We start from the raw sequence: 27,710 nt of genomic DNA, 5'->3' as shown, positions 1-27,710 counted from the left end.
CTCATTTGCAGTTAAGTTATTTACAAGAATATCATACCAAGTTATTTTTCTTGCTGACAAATTTGTAACAGATAGACCAGGTCTTACTGGGTTTCTCTTAAACCTAAGTACAGTAATAGTTCTATGTTTAACATTAATGAAGCTAAAGACATGCCTATATTGATCAAACCAGTAAACTTAAGCTAGCTTTAAATACCAGGTATTGATTGATTCAGTACTGTATTTTTTAGATCACATGAACCCGATTTTCATTCTGGCCAGTTTTTAAAATATTTCTAAGTTTTTATATAAGCACTTAATTTCCTTTAAGCCAATTAGAGCTCTTTAACAAATTTATTTTGGCAACACACATACACATACATACAAACACACAAACACAGAACCCTCATAGTTCCCACTTTTAAAATTTTAGCCATGAAATCAGGTACAACAATGTAAAACTCATCAGTTACAGGAGGTTGGATTCAAATTGGGTTTCTGGTAGACGGAACAAGTGAAAGTTGCCTGTCTAGATAGCTAAACATTTTTACTATAGAAGACATTTAAGATTTCTATTTGTTTCCAAATTACTCCCTTTCTCAAAGTTAGCATTCCAGAGGCCGTAACAGCAGCTGAGTCATTGGTACTGGGACAGAAGTTAGAAGTTTGAAAGTCTACCAGGTGAGACCCCACTGTCAGTTCTACCTAAGGCTCCTGGGTGACCTTTACAATGGAAGGTGTTTGTTCTTCCTTATATTTTTCTGGTTTTAGTTTTGGGCAGTCCTTTCTCCAGTGTCCCTCTGCTTTGCAGTAGACACACTGATTAATAGTCCCAGCTGGCTTTTTCTTATCTCCCTTCTGACCTCTGGTTTTTTGTCTAGTAAAGGCCCCCAGGCAAGTTACTATTATAATGTTAACTGGCTTTCCGTTCTTGTCTTCTTTAGGATTATAAAACTTAAAGACAATTTCCAATAATTTTCTGGGGTTTTGGCTACTGCTCTTATGATCTTGTGTTAGGGCTTCTACCTCGTTAAAGCGCGAATGTTTGGGGAAGCCCTTCCTGAGGCCAGCTAGGACACGCCGTCCGCAGTGGGCATTTGCGGCTTCCTTTGTTTTAGATGTTGGGCCTCCTTCTGAGTGGCCTCTAAAGCCATTATTTTTTTTAGTTAACTGTAATTAGACCGGTCATTTAAGATTTTACCCGATGGGCTATAGGATGGACTAAACGGTAGGGTAGGGGGCTTGCGGCGCTGTGCATGCCCACCACATTGACACTCAGAAGCCAGTATTAACCGCTGGGGAAAAGAAACAAGGATTACTTTCCCTTCACCGGTGCTACAGCCTCAGTTTTGCGTGTTGCGTGCCCAACCTCGACCTTCTTGGCGCCGCCCTTCAGCCTCTCCTGTGCTGGTGTCTGGAGATGGGGTCCTTTAAATTTAGCAATACTGGGAAAATTTTCCTTATTCTTCCAACATAATGTGGACTTGCTGTGCCATTATAAGGCTGTACGATGGTTTACATATTCTGCAAATGGGCTTTTTCTTCCTCCGTCCCAGTTGTGACCTGACTTACGAAAGCTCACTGGCTGTGTGTTTCACTTACTTCTTTGTACATTTCTCTGCTCGCCTCCTTGGGATCAGCGTCTTAGCATGGAAACGCTGTAAGCAAAGGACGTAAGACTTCGTCCCCAGTGCTGGCTAGCTGACCTGACATGTCTCATTCCTCACAGAAGTCTCCTCTGAGGCTCTTCCCCATCTGAGCCGGCCGATCTCTCACACGTGAGGACTTCCCTCACAGCGTCCACACTGCCTTACTCAAGTGACCCCGAGACTCAAGCGGAAAGAGATCATTCCCCATGAGTGAAGGGTATGTTTCCGAACGTGTCAGGTGTCTGGAGATGGAGGCGTGTTGGGAGGGCGCTGGGAGGGCTGTCACCGGGAGAGGGCACTGGGGAGGCCCTCCTGGGACACGTGGGTCTCTTCCTAGGCGAGCCTAGTGTTACTCCCAAAGGAGGGCGATCTCAGAGACACGAGGGTGGCGGTGACAGATGCTGGCTTTTAGAGGTTCCAGACAGGGACAGGGCCTGGGCTCTCGTTGCTGGGCCACTGTCAGGAAAACTCCTTCCTGTTGGGTGCTCCTGGTGCCGGCGGCCCTGCTGAGCATTCCTTACTGAGGACTCCTCAGAGCAGAGCCCAGTTACCAGAGAGCCTTGTCCACAAAAATAATAAAAAATGGTAAGACTAGAAAAGAGTTTTATTTGAGCCAAACTGAGGACTATAACCAGGAGGCCAGCTCCCCAGGTGACTCTGAGAACCTGGTCCTGGGAAGCACAGATTTTCAGCACAGTTATATCTCGTCAGAACAGAGAACATTAAACAAGTCACTGATACCTTTCTTTAAGGGGTCAAGAAGCCAGAGCAGCACTGACAACTATGGCAGGTAGACTGTGGCCTGGGCCCCTGGGAAGGGGGTCTTATCCGAGGAGGACCAGCGTGGGCGTCCCAGGAAGCGGGGCATTTCGTCTTTGACGCGGACCTTCTTGAGTTCTGGTCAGTGTGCCCTTTCATCAGGAAAGCAGATGTGCCGTGCATGTGTGACAGCCCCTAGGCAGGCTGTTTTAGTCACCATCAAATTGAAGTGAACTCAAGTATAAGCCAGAGTGACTTCCCCACACCTCAAGATGTGAAAATGGATTTTATCAGCCTGCAGTAAGGAAGCTCATTTAACTTTTACTCGGGGTTTCCCAAGTATATTTGTGCTTGAATTGCCTCTCCCTTGTGTTTAAAAATTTAATGCCAGTCGGAGTGCCCATGTGTCCTGAGAGGCACCGTCCCAAGGGCGGCAGCTCCTGGCCGGAAGGCGGGGCTGAGTGTTGGAGATGAAGGAGCTGCCCTCTGTCTGTCCCCTGAGCAGGAGGGGGACCCTCTCTCTGTCTCCATATAAGGCCATGGTCTTTAAATAGGATTTCTGTATACAATTTTACCCAAATAAGCTTTGTCATGATAGAAATTAGGCAAAAACACATGTATACGTAAATGAACATGTGTGTATCCGTAGCTAACAATTTATATTAAACCCACTCAGTGGGAGAGTATAGCTCAACTGGTGAAGTGCATGCTTAGCATGCATGAGGTCCTGAGTTCAACCCCCAGTACCACCATTAAAAAAATAAATCAACTTAATTACCTCCCCCCTAAACAAAAAATTAAATAAATTTTTTTAAATTAAAAAAAAACAAAAACCCCACATTGGTCCATATTTGCTGCCCTTTAGCATTTATGAAGAACCATCTACCAGTAGTGACCTGGCCAGCATCCCACCAGAGTTCCCCAGGGCCCAGCCCACCCTCCCCACCCTCCCCACCAGCAGCTCTGCCTTTGGCTTGCCAGCTGCCCCTGCAGCACGGCCGGGGTTTACCCATGTGAAGTGAGGCTCTGTTAGGCCCTTACTGTCCACTGTCCCTTTCCATCCCTAGAAGAGTCGTTTCCTTCCTGTACAGGTAAGGGGGGCCAAGGCTTGTCAGAGAGACGTTGCCATGTCGGGGAAGATGTTCCCACATCTCCATCTTCTCCTGTCCTCCCCCCTTTTCTAAAAGCAACAGCATTATGCTATTTACATATTTTTGAAATCGGCTTTTAATTTAGCAATATTGGGAAATTTTTCCTCATCCAACATAACGTGGATTTGCTGTCCCATTATAAGGCTGTACAATGGTTTACTGCATGGATCCTCCAAATGGGCTTTTTCTTCCTCTTCGTCCCAGTTGTGACCTGACTTACGAAAGCTCACTGGCTGTGTGTTTCACTTAACTTCTTTGTACGTTTCTCTGCTCGCTTCCTTGGGATCAGTGTCTTAGCATGGAAACGCTGTGAGCAAAGGACGTAAGACTTCGTCCCCAGTGCTGGCTAGCTGACCTGACGTGTCTCATTCCTCACAGAAGCCCCCTCTGAGGCTCTTCTCCATCTCAGCTGACTGATATCTCACCCGTGAGGACTTCCCTCACAGCGTCCACACTGCCTTACTCACGTGACCCCGAGACTCAAGCGGAAGGAGGTCATTTCCCATGAGTGAAGGGCATGTTTCTGAATGTGTCAGGTGTCAGCAGAGTTTGACGACGGAACCCCCACAGTGTGTGTGCCACGTCTGCGAACACCTGCATGTATGGGATGCCGTTGCTTTAAACATGTCACACTCCGGGGGAGAGGAGTTAGCTACCACTTCTGGGGGAGGACAAAGTGGTGAAGGGACATGTCTGGATTGGCCACGTAGATCTTGCCAGTGGACTCTTACGGTCCATTAGTAAACATACTCCCCCCATCAGGGAAGAAAAAATAGGTGCTGTCATGGAACCTGTGACCTAGCAACAGGGAATTCTTGAGGTGTGGACAATGGAACGTGTTTTCCGTGGAAGGCTGTGGACTCGAAGTCCAGGCTCACAGTGCTGCAGAGTGTTCAGCTCTGCCCTCACCGAGGAGCCAGCACAGAGTGGAAGATGTCCTAGAGGAGCCGTGGGTCATGAGCAACTCTAGCCCACTGAGGTCGCTGTCCTTGGCCACGGACAGCCATTCGCTTGGAGAATGGTCAGTAGAGGCTCTGCCTTCTTTGTTGTGTGTGCTTTGTTGTGGTAACATAGACAAGACTTAGCATTTTTCCATTTTTAAACATACAGTTGGATGTGCGACCCTCATCCGTCCCCAGAAATTTTCCGTCTTCTTAAACTGAAACTTTTGTCCTCGTTGAACTCTCACTACCCATTCCTCCCTCCCTCCGCCCCTAGTACCCACCTTCTCCTTTCTGTGTCTCTAGGAATTTGTGTCCTCTAGGTGCTGCATATAAGTGGAATCATACAGCATTTGTCTCTCTGTAACTGGCTTATTTCACTTAGCATCGTTAGTCTTCAAGGTCCATCCATCCTGTAGCATGTGACAGACTTCCTTCCATTCTAAGACTGGAAACACTGTAGTGAATGGATGGACCACATTTTGTCTATCTGTTCATGCAGGGATGGAGAATCAGGTCACTTCCACATCCTAGCCCTCGTGAATAATGCTGTTATAAACATGGGTGAATGAGTATCTGTTCCAGTACCTGCCTTCATTTGGGTTATACAGATCCAGAAGAGGAACGGTGGGAACATACGGTCAGTCTATGTTTGTTCAAGGAATTGCTGTACCATTTTTCCCAGTGGCTGGACCAGATTCTAGTCCTATCAGCAAAGCACAAGGGTTCCAGTTTCTCCACATCCTGGCTAACGCTTACGATTTTTCATTTTGTGGATACTAGCCATCCTTTTGAGTGTGAAGTAGGGTCTCTGACCAGTTTTTTTTTTCCTAGCCCCCTCCCCACCTCAGGGTGGACAGCATCCCTCCAGTGGAAGCCCCCTGAACTCACGTACCTCCTCATCCATATCTTCCCTCAGAATGTCTTTGCTTTGCCACATTCAGTGGTTCTCTCACCCAGTGTTCTAGCTGCACAGGGAATCACCTGGGAGCTTTTAAAATCTCTGTGCCCTGTCCGCTTACTCTGAGCAATTACTCAACCCATAGTCTTCAAGCGACGCCTGGTGCTTGCTTCCACCTTTACCCGCAGTGCGGTGCTGAGAGGATGCGGCCTGGCGGCCAGCTGCCTGTCTCCACCACCTGTGTCCTGTGTGACTTTAGACAAGTTACTCAACCTCTCTGTCCTTTGACCTAGCCAATGAAGGTCAGAATACTGCCCACCTGTTAGGGGCGTTTGGGGGATTAAATGGAGCCCGCAGCAGCGTGGCTCTCAAAGTGAAATGCTGCCGAAGAGTGGTGCCCTGGGGCCAGGCGGTTTTGCTAGTAATACTATGTGTTGGAGGAGGAGGCAGCAGCTGTGGAGGCTGTTGTGATGGTCTCTGCAAGGCATCAGCAGAGGTACAACCGGGCAGCAGAAACTGTCTCAAGGCCTTTAGAGGGAAAAGCTGCAAAGTCACTTAGGCCTGGATCCAGGGCAGAGTGAAGGATTAGAGGCAAAAATGCAATCTATGAAGAGGAATATATAAATAAAACCGAATCACCATGCTGTCCGCCAGAAATTAACACAGCACTGTAAACTGATTCTACTTCAATTTAAAAAAAAAAACAAAAAACCAAAAAGCGCAATCTACTACATAGACATTAGTGAAGTCAGTTTCTCATATGTGACTCAGGTCGCTTCTCACCTTTTCTGAGTCTCCAAGTTGATGAGATCCAAAATGTGAAGATCGTTGTAATGAGCATGGGGGGGAGGGTGCAGGGGAGGGACTCCGCGGTCACTTGCTTTCTTTTCATCCCACAGCACCTAGTCACACATCGTGCCTGTAGACGGTCGGTCCTGAAGACCCTGGACAGAACCGCCCCTGCTGCTCCTCTCCACGCTCAACAGAATTTGCAATATGACCATCTTCGCTGGTTTTTCCATTCAGAGCACACAGTGGGAAGCTCTAATACTAAATACAGGTTGCCATCCTGCTTGTGAGCAGGACAGTGGGCGCTTCAGTTGATCGGTGGTCTTCCTAAGAAGGGACAGAGCTCTCCATTTATAGTTCAAGTAACCTCAAGTGACGCGACCTTGACGTTGTGCAAATTTGCCCCACGCACCCAAAACCCATCCCGTCTGCTTGGCTTTGCAGGTCTGTGCAACTCGGCCGACAGCTGGATGATCGTGCCCAACATCAAGCAGAACCACTACACGGTCCACGGTCTGCAGAGCGGCACCAAGTACATCTTCATCGTCAAGGCCATCAACCAGGCGGGCAGCCGCAGCAGTGAGCCTGGGAAGTTGAAGACAAACAGTACGTGCCGCGAGCTGTCTCTCATCTGCGCTCCTTTCAGCTGCCTCTAGCTCCCTTGCTGCTCCTTTTCTCTGTCTCTGGCATCGCTGACAGCCTCAAAAAGGCCAGCCTGTAAAAAAGCAAGGAGGGGTGGATTTTGCATCAGATGCCTCTCGGTTCCCAGCCTGAGACGGAGCTGGGGCTCTGGAAATGGCCAGGAGCATTCTTTTCCGTAGCAGAATAGCAAATTAGTAACTCCTCCTTCAGGCGTTCTTTGTTGTACTCCAGATGCCTGCCCCAGGCTGTGGGTCTCCATCAGAGGTGATTCTGGCTCCCTGCGTGACTCGGAGCACTGTCTGGAGTCAGGTTTGGTTGCCCCAGCTGGGGTGGGTGGGCTGGTACCTAGCGGTCAGGGGCGAGGGGAGAGGGGAAATGTCCCCCCGTACCCGGGACAGCCCCTGCAGCCAAGACAGATCCGGCTGGACGTGCAGCTTGTCACACTATCGTCTCCCTCCCTGCCCACATGTGTTTTGTTTTATCTTTTCTTCTTTCTTTACATCTTTTTGATCTAGAAATATTCTATTACACAGTATGGTATTTCTTTGCATAAGACCTCCCACGAGAGAGCAAATTAGAGTCTGTCAATATGACACCATGTTATAGGGTTGCCAGCCAGCCAGCCCCCCACTGAAACCAAATCCTTATCTCAGTAGTCAGATAACTATATTTTACTCCAGATATATGTGTTTAAGACACATACTTAAAAAAAAATTTTTGTTGAAGTACAGTCAGTTACAATGTGTCAATGTCTGGTGTCCAGCAGTGTCCCAGTCATGCGTCTACATACATATATTCGTTTTCATATTGTTTTTCATTAAAGATTATTGCAAGATACTGAATATAGTTCCCTGTGCTGTACAGAAGAAACTTGTTTTTTTCCATCTATTTTTTATGTAGTGACTAACATTTGCAAATCTCAAACTCCCAAATTTATTGCTGCTCACTCCCTTACCTGGTAACCATAAGATTGTTTACTAAGTCTCCAAGTCTGTTTCTGTTTTATAGATGAGTTCATAGTGTCCTTTTTTTTTTTTTTTTTTTTTTAAGATTCCACTTACGAGTGATATCATATGGTATTTCTCTTTCTCTTTCTGGCTTACTTCACTTAAAATGACAATCTCTAGGTCCATCCATGTTGCTGCAAATGGCATTATTTTATTCTTTTTTATGGCTTTTATGGCCGAGTAGTATTCCATTGTATAAGTACACCACAACTTCTTTATCCAGTCACCTGCCGATGGACATTTAGGTTGTTTCCATGTCTTGGCTGTTGTAAATAGTGGTGTTATGAACATTGGGGGGCATGAATGTTTTCAAATTAGCATTCCCTCTGGATATATACCCAGAAGTGGGATTGCTGGATCATATGGTAAGTCTGTTTTTACTTTTTGGAGGAATCTCCATACTTTTTCCATAATGGCTGCACCAAACTCCATTCCCACCAACAGTGCAGGAGGGTTCCCTTTTCTCCACATCCTCTCCAGCATTTATCATTTGTGAACTTCTGAATGATGGCCATTCTGACTGGTGTGAGGTGATACCTTATTGTAGTTTTGATTTGCATTTCTTTGATAATTAGCAGTGTTGAGCATTTTTTCACGTGCCTGTCAGCCATTTGTACGTCTTCACTGGAGAATTGCTTGTCTAGGTCTTCTGCCCATGTTTGGATTGGGTTGTTTGGGTTTTTTTGTTCAGTTGTATGAGCTGTTTATATACTCTGGAAATTAAGCCCCTGTCAGTCATATCATTTGCAAATATTTTCTACCAGTCCGTAGGTTGTCTTTTTGATTGGCTTAAGTTTCCCTTGCTTGAAGACATGTATTCTTAAACAAGCTGATTTTGCCTTTCAGTGTCTCTGCTGGTAAAGAAGGAAACATTTTTAGAGATTAAATAAGAATACACACACACACACACTGAGGTTAATTCTGTAGAACAGATCTTTGAAATTTGTGCTTCATCGGTTTTACAAAAGACAATGCGTTCACTTCGCTTAGACAGGTAATGTCATCTCTTTCCAGACGTGCAGTCATCGATGGGACGTTAAGTTCCCTACAAGGGGTTGGCACACTGTTTCTGTTACGTGCCAAATGGTAACTATTTGGGGCTGTGCGGATGAGATGGTCTAGCCAGGTCACAGGTGTTCAGCTCTGCCATTGTCGTGCAAAAACGTGGTGCGGCCGTGGTCATTGAAACGTTACTGGCAACCACAGGCAGTGGGCTGGCTTTGGGCCGTAGTTTGCCAAACTCCGAGGTTCTACAAATATTACAAGGAAACGAATTCTTTAGGCAAGTAAAGGATTAATTTGTTCCCTGAGCTCATCTGTCCTTGTTGAGGCAAAGGCCTTGAACCTGGACAGAGTCGGTGACAGTGTCTTCGGGAAACGCACCTGGGCACGGGCGGGCTTTGCTCCCCGAGGACGCGGCAGGTGGGGCCTGAGCCCGCTCGGCGCCCTGCGGGTGAGGCTGGAGCGGAGACGAGCCCGCTGGCTCTCAGCGCCGTGAGCCCAGCCTTCCCGGGGGCTCTGACCGCTGCTCTTCCGCACTGAAGAAGGGCAAGCAGAGCACGGCCTTCGTTGTCAGCCACGGGGGCCTTTACGGAGCTCCTTCCTCCTCCTCCCATGACTGTCCAGTTAGGTTTATGCATGTTCTATCTTCCACTGGTGAAAACTGGACTATTTTAAGCAAAAGCATCTTCAGGGTCTTGTTGTCTTAGTTCCTCCTTGACCCCTAGTAGCTCGGTAATCCGGTAGGGCCAGGTCTTACGGCCTTTGAGAGAACGCTCGCTCCCCTGCTCAGCTCTTGAGGATTTTCTCAGCTCCCCTTTACGCTTCTCTTTGACACGGACAGGATGCTGAAACGCGTCAGCAGCCTGCAGCCCCCGGGCCAGACTCAGCGGCCTGGTTCTGCAGACTAAGTTTTATTGGCACACAGCCGTGCCCGTCTGTTTTGCTTATGGTCTATGGCTGCCTCCATGCTAGGACACCAGGGTCCTTTTCCTTTTAATTTTAGTTTTTATTAAAGAGCAGTTGATCTACAATGTTAGTTTCAGGTGTTCAGTACAGCAAGTCAGTTATTTCAGTTTCTTTTCCGTTGTAGACTATTATGAGATAATGAATATAGTCCTCTGCGCTGTACAGTAGGCCTTGTTATTTATCTATTTTAGTTACTTTTTCCCAAGGTATTTGTTTTTTTCCTTCCAGTTTTATTGAGATATAGTTGACGTACAACACTCTTTAAGAGCTACAGCGTAATGAGTTAATGCGTGTGTATATGCGTGTGTGTCTATGTATATATGCACTTACTTGCGTATTCATGTCACTATGTAGAGAAGCGATGACCACAGTAAGTTTAAAATACCCATTACCTCATGGAGTTACCAGCAATGTTTTTTCCCTGATGATAGGATTTCCTTTCTCAACAGCTTTCGAATACGCCACACAGCACACGTTGCATATCACCTCCCTGGCACCCACTTAGCTCGTAGCTGCAGCTTTGTGCCTTGTGACCGCTGTGAGGTGATACGTCATTGTAGTTTGGATTTGCGTTTCTCTGATAATTCCGTAGGTTGCTGTTTGGTTTTGCTTATGGCTTCCTGGGCTGTGCAGAAGCTTGTAAGGGGAATTAGGCTCCATTTGTTTATTTCTGCTCTTCTCTCTATTGCTTGGGTAGACTGCCCTAGGAGAACATTGCTGAGATGTGAGATAATGTCGTGCCTATGTTTTCTTCTAGGAGGTTTATAGTGTCTTGTCTTATATTTAAGTCTTTAAGCCATTTGGAGTTTATTTTTGTGTGTGGGGTGAGGGAGTGTTCTAGCTTCACTGACTGACATGCTGCTGTCCAGTTTTCCCAACACCACTTGCTGAAGAGACTATCTTTTCTCCGTTGTATGTTCTTGCCCCTTTCGTCAAAGATTAATTGACCAAAAGTGTGTGGGTTTATTTCTGGGCTCTCTGTTCTGTTCCACTGGTCCCTGGGTCTTGTTTTTGCTGTAGCTCTCTTGTGTTGTCTGCAGTCTGGGAGGGTTATTTCTTCAGCAATGCTTTGGCAATTCAGGGTCTTTTGTGACTGCATATAAATTTTAGGATTATTTGTTCTAGTTCTGTGGAAAAGGTGCTGGGTAAAATCTGTAGACTGCTTTGGGTAGTATCACCATTTTAACGATATTAATTCTTCCAAACGCAGAACATAGGCTATCGTTCCATTTCTTTCAGTCCTCTTTAATTTCCTTGGTCAGTGTTGTTTGGTTCGCCCCCTGTCAGTCTTTCACCTCCTTGGTCAGGTTTATTCCTCAGGAGTTTGTTTCTGGATGCTATTTTAAAAGGAATTGTTCCTTTACTTTCCTCTTCTGACATGTCATTGTTAGTGTGAAGAAATGCCACTGGCTGATGGTGTATCCTCCCCCCTTGCCCCATTCTGTTACCAGCTCTACTAGTTTGTGTGGAGCCTTGAGGGTTTTCTGTAATAGCATCATGTCATCTGCACATAGTGACAGCTTTACCTCTTCTCTTCCCATTTGGATCCCTTGCATTTTTTCTTTTTCTTATCTATGTTATATATAGTAGTATGCATCTGTGCATCCCAAACTGCTAATTGAGCCCTTCCCCCCTTTGGTAAGCAGAGTTTGTTTTCTGTATCCGTGGGTCTATTGAGCAGTGTTAATTAAAAAGCCCCGGGAGAAACCACATGGCGAGCATAGCTGACAATATTTCCGATCTGCCTCTTCCAAAGAAAGTATGCCGGTCCCTGATCCAAAAGTCAGGGTTTTAGAGGCGTGTCATGTTTGTATCCAAGCAGCGACTAGCCATCCTTTGGCCTCCTCGCAAGGGACCGTAACGCAAACTGTCCCAAGCTTGCTGCCTCGGTGTCGCAGCCAGCATCGTGTCCTGCCACAGTCAGCCGTACCAGACCTTCCCTGTGACTGTCCGAGAGCTGTGCGCTGGGCAGAAGGGGCCTGGCAACCGCAGCAGTGGCTGCAGTGTTGGGACATCGTGGTATCTGCATCATGTTGTAACTCATTTCCTGCCTTTCATCACCTTGTGCCCGACCTGGTGGTGAGTGTCAGGGCGTGCTCCAAAGCAATGCTGAATTCTCGAATGGTTAACAAGATGTTTAGGTGTGGTTCTGCCAAGATTTTCTAAGGGTTCCATTTTGAAAACACAAATGTGAATAATGAAATAGGGAAGGCCTTATTATATCTGTAAATGAACTTAGGAGTTAAAAACCCAGGTGATACCATCACATTTTTGGCCTGAGCTTGTGGGCTGAAACAGACAATTTTATATTCATTCTAAGCTCGTGAAAGCGATGCTTTAATTTTGAACACGCAAACTACTGTAAGCTTTTAGAATCTCTGTTAAAATCTGCAATCTTGATTTGTTTGGTTTCTGGTCTGAAATCTCTTGAGCATGAACTCATTTTGAGCTGATTGAAGACTATTTTCTCCTCGCTTCTGGGACGCTCTTCGCCCGGGGCAGTCTGTACAGCTGGGAGCCGGGGAGAGAGCTTATACCCCGTTTTGGTTGATCTGTGGCCGTGCTGTTGTTGAAGAGTTAGCGCTTCGGCACCTTAGAACTGACTGTGAGCATGAAGGCTGGGACATACTGTATCCTTTCTCAATCTCATTATGAAAGCATGTTTTTGGCCTGGTGGAAGTACAGTTGTTTTCATCTTCCTCTTTTTGTGAAACCTTTTTTTCAGGCCAGCCTTTTAAACTGGACCCCAAATCTGCACATCGCAAGCTAAAGGTGTCCCATGATAACTTGACGGTGGAACGTGATGAATCCTCCTCCAAAAAGAGCCACACGCCTGAACGCTTCACCAGCCAGGGGAGCTATGGTGTAGCTGGAAACGTGTTCATTGACAGTGGCCGCCATTACTGGGAAGTGGTCATAAGCGGAAGCACATGGTAGGTACTTGTATCCATTGTCCCACTATGAGAAGACACCATCAGTCTGGACTCGGTCAGAGCAGGTGGAGCTGGAGTGGGAGGGTGTGAGGAGCTCACTGCTCTGCTGTGAGAGTTTCCAGGCTCCAACACAGGGTGAGGAACCAGGGACTCAGCAAGCATAGCCCCTCAGTGCAGGAGAGAAAGGTGAGTGTGAGGAAAGTACGGGAGCCAGAGTGAGGCTACAGGTCAGGGGTGGAGAGTATAGGGATAGCGTGCAGGAGGTCGGAGGTTCAAGTCTGAGGGCAGAAGAGAGGGATTTGCAAATAGTGATGAGGAAAGAGGAGAAAGGGTACAGGAGAGATCTGGAAATAGTTATGATGGGAAAGGACAGATTTGGATATTGTTATGAGCAGAGAGGAAAGAACAGGGAGGAGAGATTTGGAAATCGGTGAGAGGATAGAGGAGAGATATAGTTATGATCAGAGACGAGAGAGGAGCAATTTGGAAATAGGAGGGGAGAGGATATAGGAGACACTTGAAAATAGTTATTAGGAGAGAGGTGAGATTTATAAATAGTTCTGGGGAGAAAGGAGAGATATGCAAATAGTTACCAGGAGAGAGGAGAAGACATTTAGAAATAATTATGAGGAGAGAGGACAGATTTAGAAACAGAAAGGATGGAGAAGGAGACATTTGGAAATAGTTATAAGAGAGGTGAGATGTGAAAGTGGTAATCAGGGAAGAAGAGAGATTTGGGAATAGTTATGATGAGACAGGACAGAGCACAGAAGAGAGATTTGGAAATCGTTATCAGCAGATAGGAGAGATTTTGAAATAGTTATCACAAAGGAGGAGGGAAGACATACTTGGAAATAGGAGAGAGGACAGAGGAGAGGTTTGGGAATTGTTCAGAAGAGAGAGGAGAGATTTAGAAATACTTAGGAGAAAGAAGGACAGATTTGGAAATACGATGAGAAAAGAGAGAACAGAGAGGAGATATTTGGAAATGGTTATGAGGAGGGATGAGAGATTTGGAAATGGTTACGAGGAGAGACGACGATAGATTTGGACAAAGTTATGAGGATAGAGGAGAGATCTGGAATTATGAGAAGAGATGAGAGATTGTGGAATAAAGACGATAGAGGTGAGAGCACAGAACAGAAATTTGGACATCGTTATGAGGAGAGAGGATACAACAGAGATTAGAAAATAGTTATGAGGACAGAGGAGAGATTTGGAAACAGTTATGAGGACAAAGGAGAGAGAAAGATTTGGAAATACTTATGACGAGACAGGACAGAAGACAGATAAGGAAACAGTTATAACGGGAGAGGAGAGAAGAGCAGAGGTTTGGGAATAGTTACGAGGATAGAGGACAAATTTAGAAATACTTGAGAGATTTGAAAATCGATATGAGGAGACAGGAGGAGAGATTACGAAACAGTTACGGGGAGAGAGAAGAGATTTGAAAATGATTATGAGGCGAGGCGAGAAAAGAGATATTAGGAGAGACATATGACGGTAGAGGAGAGATTTAGAATAAATTCTGTGGAGAGGGGGCATAAGATTTCGAAACACTTGGGAGGAGAGAAGAGAGTTTTAGGAATACTAAAGAGGAGACGGGTGACAGCAAAGAGGAGAGATTTCGAAATCGTAATGGGGCTATGGGAGAAGAGATAGGAAAGAGTTATGAGGAGAGAGGATAGAACACAGATTTAGAATTAATTATGTTGCGATATGATCAGAGATTTAGAAACACTTGTGAGAACAGAGGAGGGATTTCAGGATACTTAAGAGGAGACAGGTGAGAGCACACAGGACAGATTTGGAAATCATTATCAGGACAGAGGAGGAGAGATTCAGAAATAAATTTCTAGAGAGATATGAGAAGAGAGATTTCAAGATAAATTTCTACATAATTAAGAGGGGATAGGAGCGATTTTAAAATGCTTATGAAGACACAGGAGAAGAGAAATTTGTAAATAGTTATGAAGACACAAGACAAAAGACATGTTAGGAAAGAGATATGATGAGACAGTATAGAGCAGAGATTTAGAACTACGTGCAGAGATAAAAACATACAACAGATTTGGAAACAGTTATGAGGAAAAACGAGAGGAGAGATTTGGGAACCGTTGTGAAAAGATTGGAAGGTTTCGAACTCGTTATCAGGCCACAGGACAGGGGAGATTTTGAAATAGTTATGAGGGGAGAGGAGGAAAGGGGTGTTATGAAAAATTCCAGACGAGAGAGGATAGGGGAGAGATTTAGAATTAATTATGTGGAGAGAGGGGGAGAATTTGTAAACATTTGTGAGGAGACATTAGAGATTTTGGAATGCTTAGGAGGAGAGACGTGATAGCACAGAAGAGAGATTTGGAAATCGTTATGAGGAGATAGGAGTAGAGAACTCAAATGAATTATGAGAAGACATGAGAGAGGACAGATTTGGAAATTGTTATTAGGACACAGGGAGGGGGGATTTCAAATACTTATGAGAAGAGAGCACAAAGGAAAGATTTAGAATTAATGACGCGGAGACACAAGGTGAGATTTCTAAATATTTATGAGGACACAGTACGTATTTTGGAATACTTACGTGTAGACTGGTGATAGCACAGAAGAGAGATTTGGAAATCGGTATCGGGATATAGGAGAGATGTGGAAATCAAACTGAGGACACAGTAAAGGGGAGATTTCGAAATACTAATGAGGAGACATTTAGAAGAAATTATGCGGAGAGAGGAGGAGAGATTTCTAAACATCTGTTAAGTGACAGTAGGTATTTTCGAATACTTCGAAGAAGAGAGGTGATAGCACAGAAGACAGATTTGGAAATCGTTAGGAGGATATACGAGGAGACATCTCAAATTAATTAAGAGGAGAGGTGAGAGGCGAGAGATTCGGAAATAATTATGAGGAGAAAGGAGAGATTTGGAAATCGTTATGAAGAGAGGTTAGAGGAAAGATTTAGAATTAATTATGTGGAGATAGGATGAGCCATCTGGAAACAGTTGTGAGGAGAGGGGAGAGAATGTGCAATACTAAAGAGAAGAGAGGTGAGAGCAGAGAGGAGAGTTTCAGGAATCCTTGTGAGCAGATAGGAGAGATTTGGAAATCGTTCAGAGGACACAGGACAGGAAAGATTTAGAAATACTTCTGAGGATACAGGAAAAGAGAGGTATTATTAAAAATTATGACAAGAGAGGGTTAAGGAGAGATTTAGAATTAATTCTGCGGAAAGAGGAGGAGAGATGTGTAAACATTTGTGAGGAGACAGTAGAGGTTTTGGAATACTTATGAGGAGGGAGGTGATAGCACAGAAGAGATATTTGGAAATCGTTATGAGAAGATAATGGAGAGCTCAAATTAATTAAAACGAGACATGAGAGGACAAAATTGGAAATCATTATGAAGAGAAAGGAGAGATTTGGAAATCGTTATCAGGACACAGGAGAGGGCAGATTTCAAAATAGTTATCAGGAGAAAGGGTAGAAGAGAGATTTAGAACAAATTACGCACAGAGAGGACGAGAGATTTGTAAACATTTGTGAGGAGACAGCAGAGATGTTGGAATCCTTATGACGAGGGAGGTGATAGCACAGAAGAGAGATTTGGAAATCGTTATGAGGAGATAGGAGGAGAGAACTCAAATTAATTATGAGGAGAGATGAGACAGGAGAGATTTGGAAATCGTTCTGAGGAGAGACGAGAAAAGAGATAAAAGGAAAGATTTATGAGCAGTGAGGATAGAGGAAAGATTTACAATTTATTATGTGGAGACAGGATGAGAGATTTCAAAACAGTTGTGAGGTGAGGGGAGAGATTGTAGAATACTAAAGACAAGAGAAGTAGAGCAGAGAGGACAGTTTTGGGAATTCTTGTGAGCAGATAGGAGAGATTTGGAAATCGTTATCAGGACACAGGAGAGGGCAGATTTCAAAATACTTATCAGTAGAAAGGGTAGAGGAGAGATTTAGAACAAATTACGCAGAGAGAGGACGAGAGATTTGTAAACATTTGTGAGGAAACAGCAGAGATGTTGGAATACTTATGAGGAGGGAGGTGATAGCACAGAAGAGATATTTAGAAATCGTTATGAGAAGATAATGGAGAGCTCCAATTAATTAAAACGAGACATGAGAGGACAAAATTGGAACTCATTATGAAGAGAAAGAGAGATTTGGAAATCGTTCAGAGGACACAGGACAGGAAAGATTTAGAAATACTTCTGAGGAGACAGGAAAAGAGAGGTATTATTAAAAATTTATGAGAAGAGAGGGTTAAGGAGACATTTAGAATTAATTCTGCGGAAAGAGGAGGAGAGATGTGTAAACATTTGTGAGGAGACAGTAGGTATTTTGGAGCCTTAGTTAGAGAACATAGCATAGAAGACAGATTCCGAAATCGTTATCAGGAGATAGGAGAGATTTGGAAATCGTTATGAGGATATAGGAGGAGAGATCTCAACTTAATTAAGAGGAGAGAAGAGAGGCGAGAGATTTGGAAATAACTATGAGGAGAAAAAACAGATTTGGAAATCGTTATGAGGAGAGAGGTTAGAGGAAAGATGTAGAATTAATTATGTGGAGTTAGGATGAGCGATCTGGAAACATTTGTGAGGAGAGTGGAGAGAATGTGGAAAACTAAAGAGAACAAGGTGAGAGCAGAGAGGACAGTTTTGGGAATCCTTCTGAGCAGATAGGAGAGATTTGGAAATCGTTCAGAGAACACAGGACAGGAGAGATTTAGAAATACTTCTGAGGACATAGGAAAAGAGAGGTATTATTAAATATTTATGAGAAGAGAGGATACAGGAGAGATTTACAATTAATTCTGCATAAAGAGGAGGAGAGATGTGTAAACATTTGTGAGGAGACAGTAGGTATTTTGGAGGCCTTAGTTGCAGAGAGGACATAGCACAGAAGAGAGATTCCGAAATCGTTATCAGGAGATAGGAGAGATTTGGAAATCGTTATCAGGACACAGGAGATGGGAGATTTCGAAATGGTCATGAGGACAGAGGAGGCAAGAGATGAAATAGTTATTAGGAGAGAGGAGAAAAGACGTATTAGTAAAAATTTCCGAGCACAGCGGATAGAGGAAAGATTTAGAATTCATTCTGTGGAGAGAGGAGGAGAGATTTGTAAAGATTTGTGAGGAGACAGTAGAGATTTTGGTATACTTATGAGGAGGGAGGTGATAGCACAGAAGAGATATTTGGAAATCGTTATGAGAAGATACTGGAGAGCTCAAATTAATTAAAACGAGACATGAGAGGACAAAATTGGAACTCATTATGAGGAGTAAGGAGAGTTGGAAATCGTTCAGAGGACACAGCACAGGAGAGGTTTAGAAATACTTATAAGGAGACAGGAGAAAAGAGATATTATTATTTATGACAAGACAGCATACAGGAGAGCTTTAGAATTAGTTATGCGGAAAGAGGAGGAGAGATGTGTAAACATTTGTGAGGAGACAGTAGGTATTTTGGAATAGTTAGGCTTAGAGAGGGGAGAGCACAGAAGAGAGATTCCGAAATCGTTATCAGGAGATAGAGATTTGGAAATCGATATGAGGATATAGCAGGAGATATCTCAAATTAATTAAGAGGAGAGATTTGGAAATCGATATGAGGAGAGTGGTTAGAGGAAAGATTTAGAAATGATCACGTCGAGATAGGATGAGAGATCTGGAAACAGTAGTGAGGTGAGAGGAGAGACTGTGGAATACTAAACAGAACAGAGGTGAGAGCAGAGAACAGAGATTTTGAAATCGTTATCAGGACACAGGAGATGGGAGATTTCGAAATGGTCATGAGGACAGAGGAGACGAGATGAAAGGAAATAGTTATGAGAAGAGAGGAGAAAAGACATATTGGTAAAAATTTCCGAGCACAGCGGATAGAGGAAAGATTTAGAATTCATTCTGCGGAGAGAGGAGGAGAGAGTTTTGAAGATTTGTCAGGAGACAGTAGGTATTTTGGAATACTTAGGCGTAGAGAGGGGATAGCACAGAAGAGAGATTCCGAAATCATTATCAGCAGATAGAGATTTGGAAATCGTTATGAGGATATACGAGGAGACATCTCAAATTAATTAAGAGGAGAGGTGAGAGGCGAGAGATTCGCAAATAATTATGAGGAGAAAGGAGAGATTTGGAAACCGTTATGAGGAGAGAGGTTAGAGGAAAGATTTAGAATTCATTATGTGGAGATAGGATGAGCGATCTGGAAACAGTTGTGAGGAGAGGGGAGAGAATGTGCAATACTAAAGAGAAGAGAGGTGAGAGCAGAGAGGAAAGTTTCAGGAATCCTTGTGAGCACATAGGAGAGATTTGGAAATCGTTATCAGGACACAGGAGAGGGCAGATTTCAAAATAGTTATCAGGAGAAAGGGTAGAGGAGAGATTTAGAAGAAATTATGCAGAGAGAGGACGAGAGATTTGTAAACATTTGTGAGGAGACAGCAGAGATGTTGGAATCCTTATGACGAGGGAGGTGATAGCACAAAAGAGATATTTGGAAATCGTTATGAGGAGATAGGAGGAGAGAACTCAAATTAATTATGAGGAGAGATGAGACAGGAGAGATTTGGAAATCATTCTTAGGAGAGACGAGAAAAGAGATCAAAGGAAAGATTTATGAGCAGTGAGGATAGAGGAAAGATTTACAAATTATTATGTGGAGACAGGATGAGAGATTTCAAAACAGTTGTGAGGTGAGGGGAGAGATTGTAGAATACTAAAGACAAGAGAAGTAGAGCAGAGAGGACAGTTTTGGGAATCCTTGTGAGCAGATAGGAGAGATTTGGAAATCGTTATCAGGACGCAGGAGACGGGAGATTTCGAAATAGTTATGAGGAGAGAGGATAGAGGAGAGATTTAGAAGCAATTATGCGGACAGAGGAGGAGAGATTTGTAAACATTTGTGTGGAGACAGTAGAGGTTTTGGAATACTTATGAGGAGGGAGGTGATAGCACAGAAGAGATATTTGGAAATCGTTATGACAAGATACTGGAGAGCTCAAATTAATTAAAACGAGACATGAGAGGACAAAATTGGAACTCATCATGAGGAGAAAGGAGAGATTTGGAAATCGTTCAGAGGACACAGCACAGGAGAGTTTTAGAAATACTTACCAGGGGACAGGAGAAAAGAGATATCATTAATTATTTATGACAAGAGAGCTTACATGAGAGCTTTAGAATTAATAATGCGGAAAGAGGAGGAGAGATGTGTAAACATTTGTGAGGAGACAGTAGGTATTTTGGAATAGTTAGGCGTAGAGAGGGGATAGCACAGAAGAGATTCCGAAATCATTATCAGGAGATAAAGATTTGGACATCGTTATGAGGATATAGGAGGAGAGATGTCAAATTAATTAAGAGGAGAGATGAGAGGTGAGAGATTTGGAAATAATTATGAGGAGAAAAAACAGATTTGGAAATCGTTATGAGGAGAGAGGTTAGAGGAAAGATGTAGAATTAATTATGTGGAGTTAGGATGAGCGATCTGGAAACATTTGTGAGGAGAGTGGAGAGAATGTGGAAAACTAAAGAGAACAAGGTGAGAGCAGAGAGGACAGTTTTGAGAATCCTTGTGAGCAGATAGGAGAGATTTGGAAATCGTTCAGAGGACACAGGACAGGAGAGATTTAGAAATACTTCTGAGGACATAGGAAAAGAGAGGTATTATTAAATATTTATGAGAAGAGAGGATACAGGAGAGATTTACAATTAATTCTGCATAAAGAGGAGGAGAGATGTGTAAACATTTGTGAGGAGACAGTAGGTATTTTGGAGGCCTTAGTTGGAGAGAGGACATAGCACAGAAGAGAGATTCCGAAACCGTTATCAGGAGATAGGAGAGATTTGGAAATCGTTATCAGGACACAGGAGATGGGAGATTTCGAAATGGTCATGAGGACAGAGGAGGCAAGAGATGAAATAGTTATTAGGAGAGAGGAGAAAAGACGTATTAGTAAAAATTTCCGAGCACAGCGGATAGAGGAAAGATTTAGAATTCATTCTGTGGAGAGAGGAGGAGAGATTTGTAAAGATTTGTGAGGAGACAGTAGAGATTTTGGTATACTTATGAGGAGGGAGGTGATAGCACAGAAGAGATATTTGGAAAGCGTTATGAGAAGATACTGGAGAGCTCAAATTAATTAAAACGAGACATGAGAGGACAAAATTGGAACTCATTATGAGGAGTAAGGAGAGTTGGAAATCGTTCAGAGGACACAGCACAGGAGAGGTTTAGAAATACTTATAAGGAGACAGGAGAAAAGAGATATTATTATTTATGACAAGAGAGCATACAGGAGAGCTTTAGAATTAGTTATGCGGAAAGAGGAGGAGAGATGTGTAAACATTTGTGAGGAGACAGTAGGTATTTTGGAATAGTTAGGCTTAGAGAGGGGAGAGCACAGAAGAGAGATTCCGAAATCGTTATCAGGAGATAGAGATTTGGAAATCGATATGAGGAGAGTGGTTAGAGGAAAGATTTAGAAATGATCACGTCGAGATAGGATGAGAGATCTGGAAACAGTAGTGAGGTGAGAGGAGAGACTGTGGAATACTAAACAGAACAGAGGTGAGAGCAGAGAACAGAGATTTTGAAATCGTTATCAGGACACAGGAGATGGGAGATTTCGAAATGGTCATGAGGACAGAGGAGACGAGATGAAAGGAAATAGTTATGAGGAGAGAGGAGAAAAGACATATTGGTAAAAATTTCCGAGCACAGCGGATAGAGGAAAGATTTAGAATTCATTCTGCGGAGAGAGGAGGAGAGAGTTTTAAAGATTTGTCAGGAGACAGTAGGTATTTTGGAATACTTAGGCGTAGAGAGGGGATAGCACAGAAGAGAGATTCCGAAATCGTTATCAGCAGATAGAGATTTGGAAATCGTTATGAGGATATACGAGGAGACATCTCAAATAAATTAAGAGGAGTGGTGAGAGGCGAGAGATTCAGAAATAATTATGAGGAGAAAGGAGAGATTTGGAAACCGTTATGAGGAGAGAGATAGAGGAAAGATTTAGAATTCATTATGGGGAGATAGGATGAGCGATCTGGAAACAGTTGTGAGGAGAGGGGAGAGAATGTGCAATACTAAAGAGAAGAGAGGTGAGAGCAGAGAGGAAAGTTTCAGGAATCCTTGTGAGCACATAGGAGAGATTTGGAAATCGTTATCAGGACACAGGAGAGGGCAGATTTCAAAATAGTTATCAGGAGAAAGGGTAGAGGAGAGATTTAGAAGAAATTATGCAGAGAGAGGACGAGAGATTTGTAAACATTTGTGAGGAGACAGCAGAGATGTTGGAATCCTTATGACGAGGGAGGTGATAGCACAAAAGAGATATTTGGAAATCGTTATGAGGAGATAGGAGGAGAGAACTCAAATTAATTATGAGGAGAGATGAGACAGGAGAGATTTGGAAATCATTCTTAGGAGAGACGAGAAAAGAGATCAAAGGAAAGATTTATGAGCAGTGAGGATAGAGGAAAGATTTACAAATTATTATGTGGAGACAGGATGAGAGATTTCAAAACAGTTGTGAGGTGAGGGGAGAGATTGTAGAATACTAAAGACAAGAGAAGTAGAGCAGAGAGGACAGTTTTGGGAATCCTTGTGAGCAGATAGGAGAGATTTGGAAATCGTTATCAGGACGCAGGAGACGGGAGATTTCGAAATAGTTATGAGGAGAGAGGATAGAGGAGAGATTTAGAAGCAATTATGCGGACAGAGGAGGAGAGATTTGTAAACATTTGTGTGGAGACAGTAGAGGTTTTGGAATACTTATGAGGAGGGAGGTGATAGCACAGAAGAGATATTTGGAAATCGTTATGACAAGATACTGGAGAGCTCAAATTAATTAAAACGAGACATGAGAGGACAAAATTGGAACTCATCATGAGGAGAAAGGAGAGATTTGGAAATCGTTCAGAGGACACAGCACAGGAGAGTTTTAGAAATACTTACCAGGGGACAGGAGAAAAGAGATATCATTAATTATTTATGACAAGAGAGCTTACATGAGAGCTTTAGAATTAATAATGCGGAAAGAGGAGGAGAGATGTGTAAACATTTGTGAGGAGACAGTAGGTATTTTGGAATAGTTAGGCGTAGAGAGGGGATAGCACAGAAGAGATTCCGAAATCATTATCAGGAGATAAAGATTTGGACATCGTTATGAGGATATAGGAGGAGAGATGTCAAATTAATTAACAGGAGAGATGAGAGGCGAGAGATTTGGAAATAATTATGAGGAGAAAAAACAGATTTGGAAATCGTTATGAGGAGAGAGGTTAGAGGGAAGATGTAGAATTAATTATGTGGAGTTAGGATGAGCGATCTGGAAACATTTGTGAGGAGAGTGGAGAGAATGTGGAAAACTAAAGAGAACAAGGTGAGAGCAGAGAGGACAGTTTTGAGAATCCTTGTGAGCAGATAGGAGAGATTTGGAAATCGTTCAGAGGACACAGGACAGGAGAGATTTAGAAATACTTCTGAGGACATAGGAAAAGAGAGGTATTATTAAATATTTATGAGAAGAGAGGATACAGGAGAGATTTACAATTAATTCTGCATAAAGAGGAGGAGAGATGTGTAAACATTTGTGAGGAGACAGTAGGTATTTTGGAGGCCTTAGTTGGAGAGAGGACATAGCACAGAAGAGAGATTCCGAAATCGTTATCAGGAGATAGGAGAGATTTGGAAATCGTTATCAGGACACAGGAGATGGGAGATTTCGAAATGGTCATGAGGACAGAGGAGGCAAGAGATGAAATAGTTATTAGGAGAGAGGAGAAAAGACGTATTAGTAAAAATTTCCGAGCACAGCGGATAGAGGAAAGATTTAGAATTCATTCTGTGGAGAGAGGAGGAGAGATTTGTAAAGATTTGTGAGGAGACAGTAGAGATTTTGGTATACTTATGAGGAGGGAGGTGATAGCACAGAAGAGATATTTGGAAAGCGTTATGAGAAGATACTGGAGAGCTCAAATTAATTAAAACGAGACATGAGAGGACAAAATTGGAACTCATTATGAGGAGTAAGGAGAGTTGGAAATCGTTCAGAGGACACAGCACAGGAGAGGTTTAGAAATACTTATAAGGAGACAGGAGAAAAGAGATATTATTATTTATGACAAGACAGCATACAGGAGAGCTTTAGAATTAGTTATGCGGAAAGAGGAGGAGAGATGTGTAAACATTTGTGAGGAGACAGTAGGTATTTTGGAATAGTTAGGCTTAGAGAGGGGAGAGCACAGAAGAGAGATTCCGAAATCGTTATCAGGAGATAGAGATTTGGAAATCGATATGAGGAGAGTGGTTAGAGGAAAGATTTAGAAATGATCACGTCGAGATAGGATGAGAGATCTGGAAACAGTAGTGAGGTGAGAGGAGAGACTGTGGAATACTAAACAGAACAGAGGTGAGAGCAGAGAACAGAGATTTTGAAATCGTTATCAGGACACAGGAGATGGGAGATTTCGAAATGGTCATGAGGACAGAGGAGACGAGATGAAAGGAAATAGTTATGAGGAGAGAGGAGAAAAGACATATTGGTAAAAATTTCCGAGCACAGCGGATAGAGGAAAGATTTAGAATTCATTCTGCGGAGAGAGGAGGAGAGAGTTTTAAAGATTTGTCAGGAGACAGTAGGTATTTTGGAATACTTAGGCGTAGAGAGGGGATAGCACAGAAGAGAGATTCCGAAATCGTTATCAGCAGATAGAGATTTGGAAATCGTTATGAGGATATACGAGGAGACATCTCAAATTAATTAAGAGGAGAGGTGAGAGGCGAGAGATTCGGAAATAATTATGAGGAGAAAGGAGAGATTTGGAAATCGTTATGAGGAGAGAGGTTAGAGGAAAGATTTAGAATTCATTATGTGGAGATAGGATGAGCGATCTGGAAACAGTTGTGAGGAGAGGGGAGAGAATGTGCAATACTAAAGAGAAGAGAGGTGAGAGCAGAGAGGAAAGTTTCAGGAATCCTTGTGAGCACATAGGAGAGATTTGGAAATCGTTATCAGGACACAGGAGAGGGCAGATTTCAAAATAGTTATCAGGAGAAAGGGTAGAGGAGAGATTTAGAAGAAATTATGCAGAGAGAGGACGAGAGATTTGTAAACATTTGTGAGGAGACAGCAGAGATGTTGGAATCCTTATGACGAGGGAGGTGATAGCACAAAAGAGATATTTGGAAATCGTTATGAGGAGATAGGAGGAGAGAACTCAAATTAATTATGAGGAGAGATGAGACAGGAGAGATTTGGAAATCATTCTTAGGAGAGACGAGAAAAGAGATCAAAGGAAAGATGAGCAGTGAGGATAGAGGAAAGATTTACAAATTATTATGTGGAGACAGGATGAGAGATTTCAAAACAGTTGTGAGGTGAGGGGAGAGATTGTAGAATACTAAAGACAAGAGAAGTAGAGCAGAGAGGACAGTTTTGGGAATCCTTGTGAGCAGATAGGAGAGATTTGGAAATCGTTATCAGGACGCAGGAGACGGGAGATTTCGAAATAGTTATGAGGAGAGAGGATAGAGGAGAGATTTAGAAGCAATTATGCGGACAGAGGAGGAGAGATTTGTAAACATTTGTGTGGAGACAGTAGAGGTTTTGGAATACTTATGAGGAGGGAGGTGATAGCACAGAAGAGATATTTGGAAATCGTTATGACAAGATACTGGAGAGCTCAAATTAATTAAAACGAGACATGAGAGGACAAAATTGGAACTCATCATGAGGAGAAAGGAGAGATTTGGAAATCGTTCAGAGGACACAGCACAGGAGAGTTTTAGAAATACTTACCAGGGGACAGGAGAAAAGAGATATCATTAATTATTTATGACAAGAGAGCTTACATGAGAGCTTTAGAATTAATAATGCGGAAAGAGGAGGAGAGATGTGTAAACATTTGTGAGGAGACAGTAGGTATTTTGGAATAGTTAGGCGTAGAGAGGGGATAGCACAGAAGAGATTCCGAAATCATTATCAGGAGATAAAGATTTGGACATCGTTATGAGGATATAGGAGGAGAGATGTCAAATTAATTAAGAGGAGAGATGAGAGGCGAGAGATTTGGAAATAATTATGAGGAGAAAAAACAGATTTGGAAATCGTTATGAGGAGAGAGGTTAGAGGAAAGATGTAGAATTAATTATGTGGAGTTAGGATGAGCGATCTGGAAACATTTGTGAGGAGAGTGGAGAGAATGTGGAAAACTAAAGAGAACAAGGTGAGAGCAGAGAGGACAGTTTTGAGAATCCTTGTGAGCAGATAGGAGAGATTTGGAAATCGTTCAGAGGACACAGGACAGGAGAGATTTAGAAATACTTCTGAGGACATAGGAAAAGAGAGGTATTATTAAATATTTATGAGAAGAGAGGATACAGGAGAGATTTACAATTAATTCTGCATAAAGAGGAGGAGAGATGTGTAAACATTTGTGAGGAGACAGTAGGTATTTTGGAGGCCTTAGTTGGAGAGAGGACATAGCACAGAAGAGAGATTCCGAAATCGTTATCAGGAGATAGGAGAGATTTGGAAATCGTTATCAGGTCACAGGAGATGGGAGATTTCGAAATGGTCATGAGGACAGAGGAGGCAAGAGATGAAATAGTTATTAGGAGAGAGGAGAAAAGACGTATTAGTAAAAATTTCCGAGCACAGCGGATAGAGGAAAGATTTAGAATTCATTCTGTGGAGAGAGGAGGAGAGATTTGTAAAGATTTGTGAGGAGACAGTAGAGATTTTGGTATACTTATGAGGAGGGAGGTGATAGCACAGAAGAGATATTTGGAAAGCGTTATGAGAAGATACTGGAGAGCTCAAATTAATTAAAACGAGACATGAGAGGACAAAATTGGAACTCATTATGAGGAGTAAGGAGAGTTGGAAATCGTTCAGAGGACACAGCACAGGAGAGGTTTAGAAATACTTATAAGGAGACAGGAGAAAAGAGATATTATTATTTATGACAAGACAGCATACAGGAGAGCTTTAGAATTAGTTATGCGGAAAGAGGAGGAGAGATGTGTAAACATTTGTGAGGAGACAGTAGGTATTTTGGAATAGTTAGGCTTAGAGAGGGGAGAGCACAGAAGAGAGATTCCGAAATCGTTATCAGGAGATAGAGATTTGGAAATCGATATGAGGAGAGTGGTTAGAGGAAAGATTTAGAAATGATCACGTCGAGATAGGATGAGAGATCTGGAAACAGTAGTGAGGTGAGAGGAGAGACTGTGGAATACTAAACAGAACAGAGGTGAGAGCAGAGAACAGAGATTTTGAAATCGTTATCAGGACACAGGAGATGGGAGATTTCGAAATGGTCATGAGGACAGAGGAGACGAGATGAAAGGAAATAGTTATGAGGAGAGAGGAGAAAAGACATATTGGTAAAAATTTCCGAGCACAGCGGATAGAGGAAAGATTTAGAATTCATTCTGCGGAGAGAGGAGGAGAGAGTTTTAAAGATTCGTCAGGAGACAGTAGGTATTTTGGAATACTTAGGCGTAGAGAGGGGATAGCACAGAAGAGAGATTCCGAAATCGTTATCAGCAGATAGAGATTTGGAAATCGTTATGAGGATATACGAGGAGACATCTCAAATTAATTAAGAGGAGAGGTGAGAGGCGAGAGATTCGCAAATAATTATGAGGAGAAAGGAGAGATTTGGAAATCGTTATGAGGAGAGAGGTTAGAGGAAAGATTTAGAATTCATTATGTGGAGATAGGATGAGCGATCTGGAAACAGTTGTGAGGAGAGGGGAGAGAATGTGCAATACTAAAGAGAAGAGAGGTGAGAGCAGAGAGGAAAGTTTCAGGAATCCTTGTGAGCACATAGGAGAGATTTGGAAATCGTTATCAGGACACAGGAGAGGGCAGATTTCAAAATAGTTATCAGGAGAAAGGGTAGAGGAGAGATTTAGAAGAAATTATGCAGAGAGAGGACGAGAGATTTGTAAACATTTGTGAGGAGACA

At 43.0% G+C, this 27,710-nt stretch overlaps 1 protein-coding gene across 1 annotated transcript in view; it reads left to right on the top strand.

Annotated features, from left to right (window-relative positions):
- Nucleotides 1–27,710, top strand: part of LOC116150829 (uncharacterized) — a 356,393-nt gene that overhangs the window by 9,513 nt on the left and 319,170 nt on the right. Inside the window, exons 5-6 of the mRNA XM_031445971.2 lie at nt 6,614–6,775; nt 12,512–12,719. Coding sequence (XP_031301831.2) covers nt 6,614–6,775; nt 12,512–12,719 — 370 coding nt within the window. The remainder of the gene's footprint in view (nt 1–6,613; nt 6,776–12,511; nt 12,720–27,710) is intronic.

The sequence above is a fragment of the Camelus dromedarius genome, chromosome X (genome assembly GCF_036321535.1).
Source record: "Camelus dromedarius isolate mCamDro1 chromosome X, mCamDro1.pat, whole genome shotgun sequence".
NCBI lineage: Eukaryota > Metazoa > Chordata > Mammalia > Artiodactyla > Camelidae > Camelus > Camelus dromedarius.
This window is presented reverse-complemented; position numbering and strand designations above follow the sequence as displayed.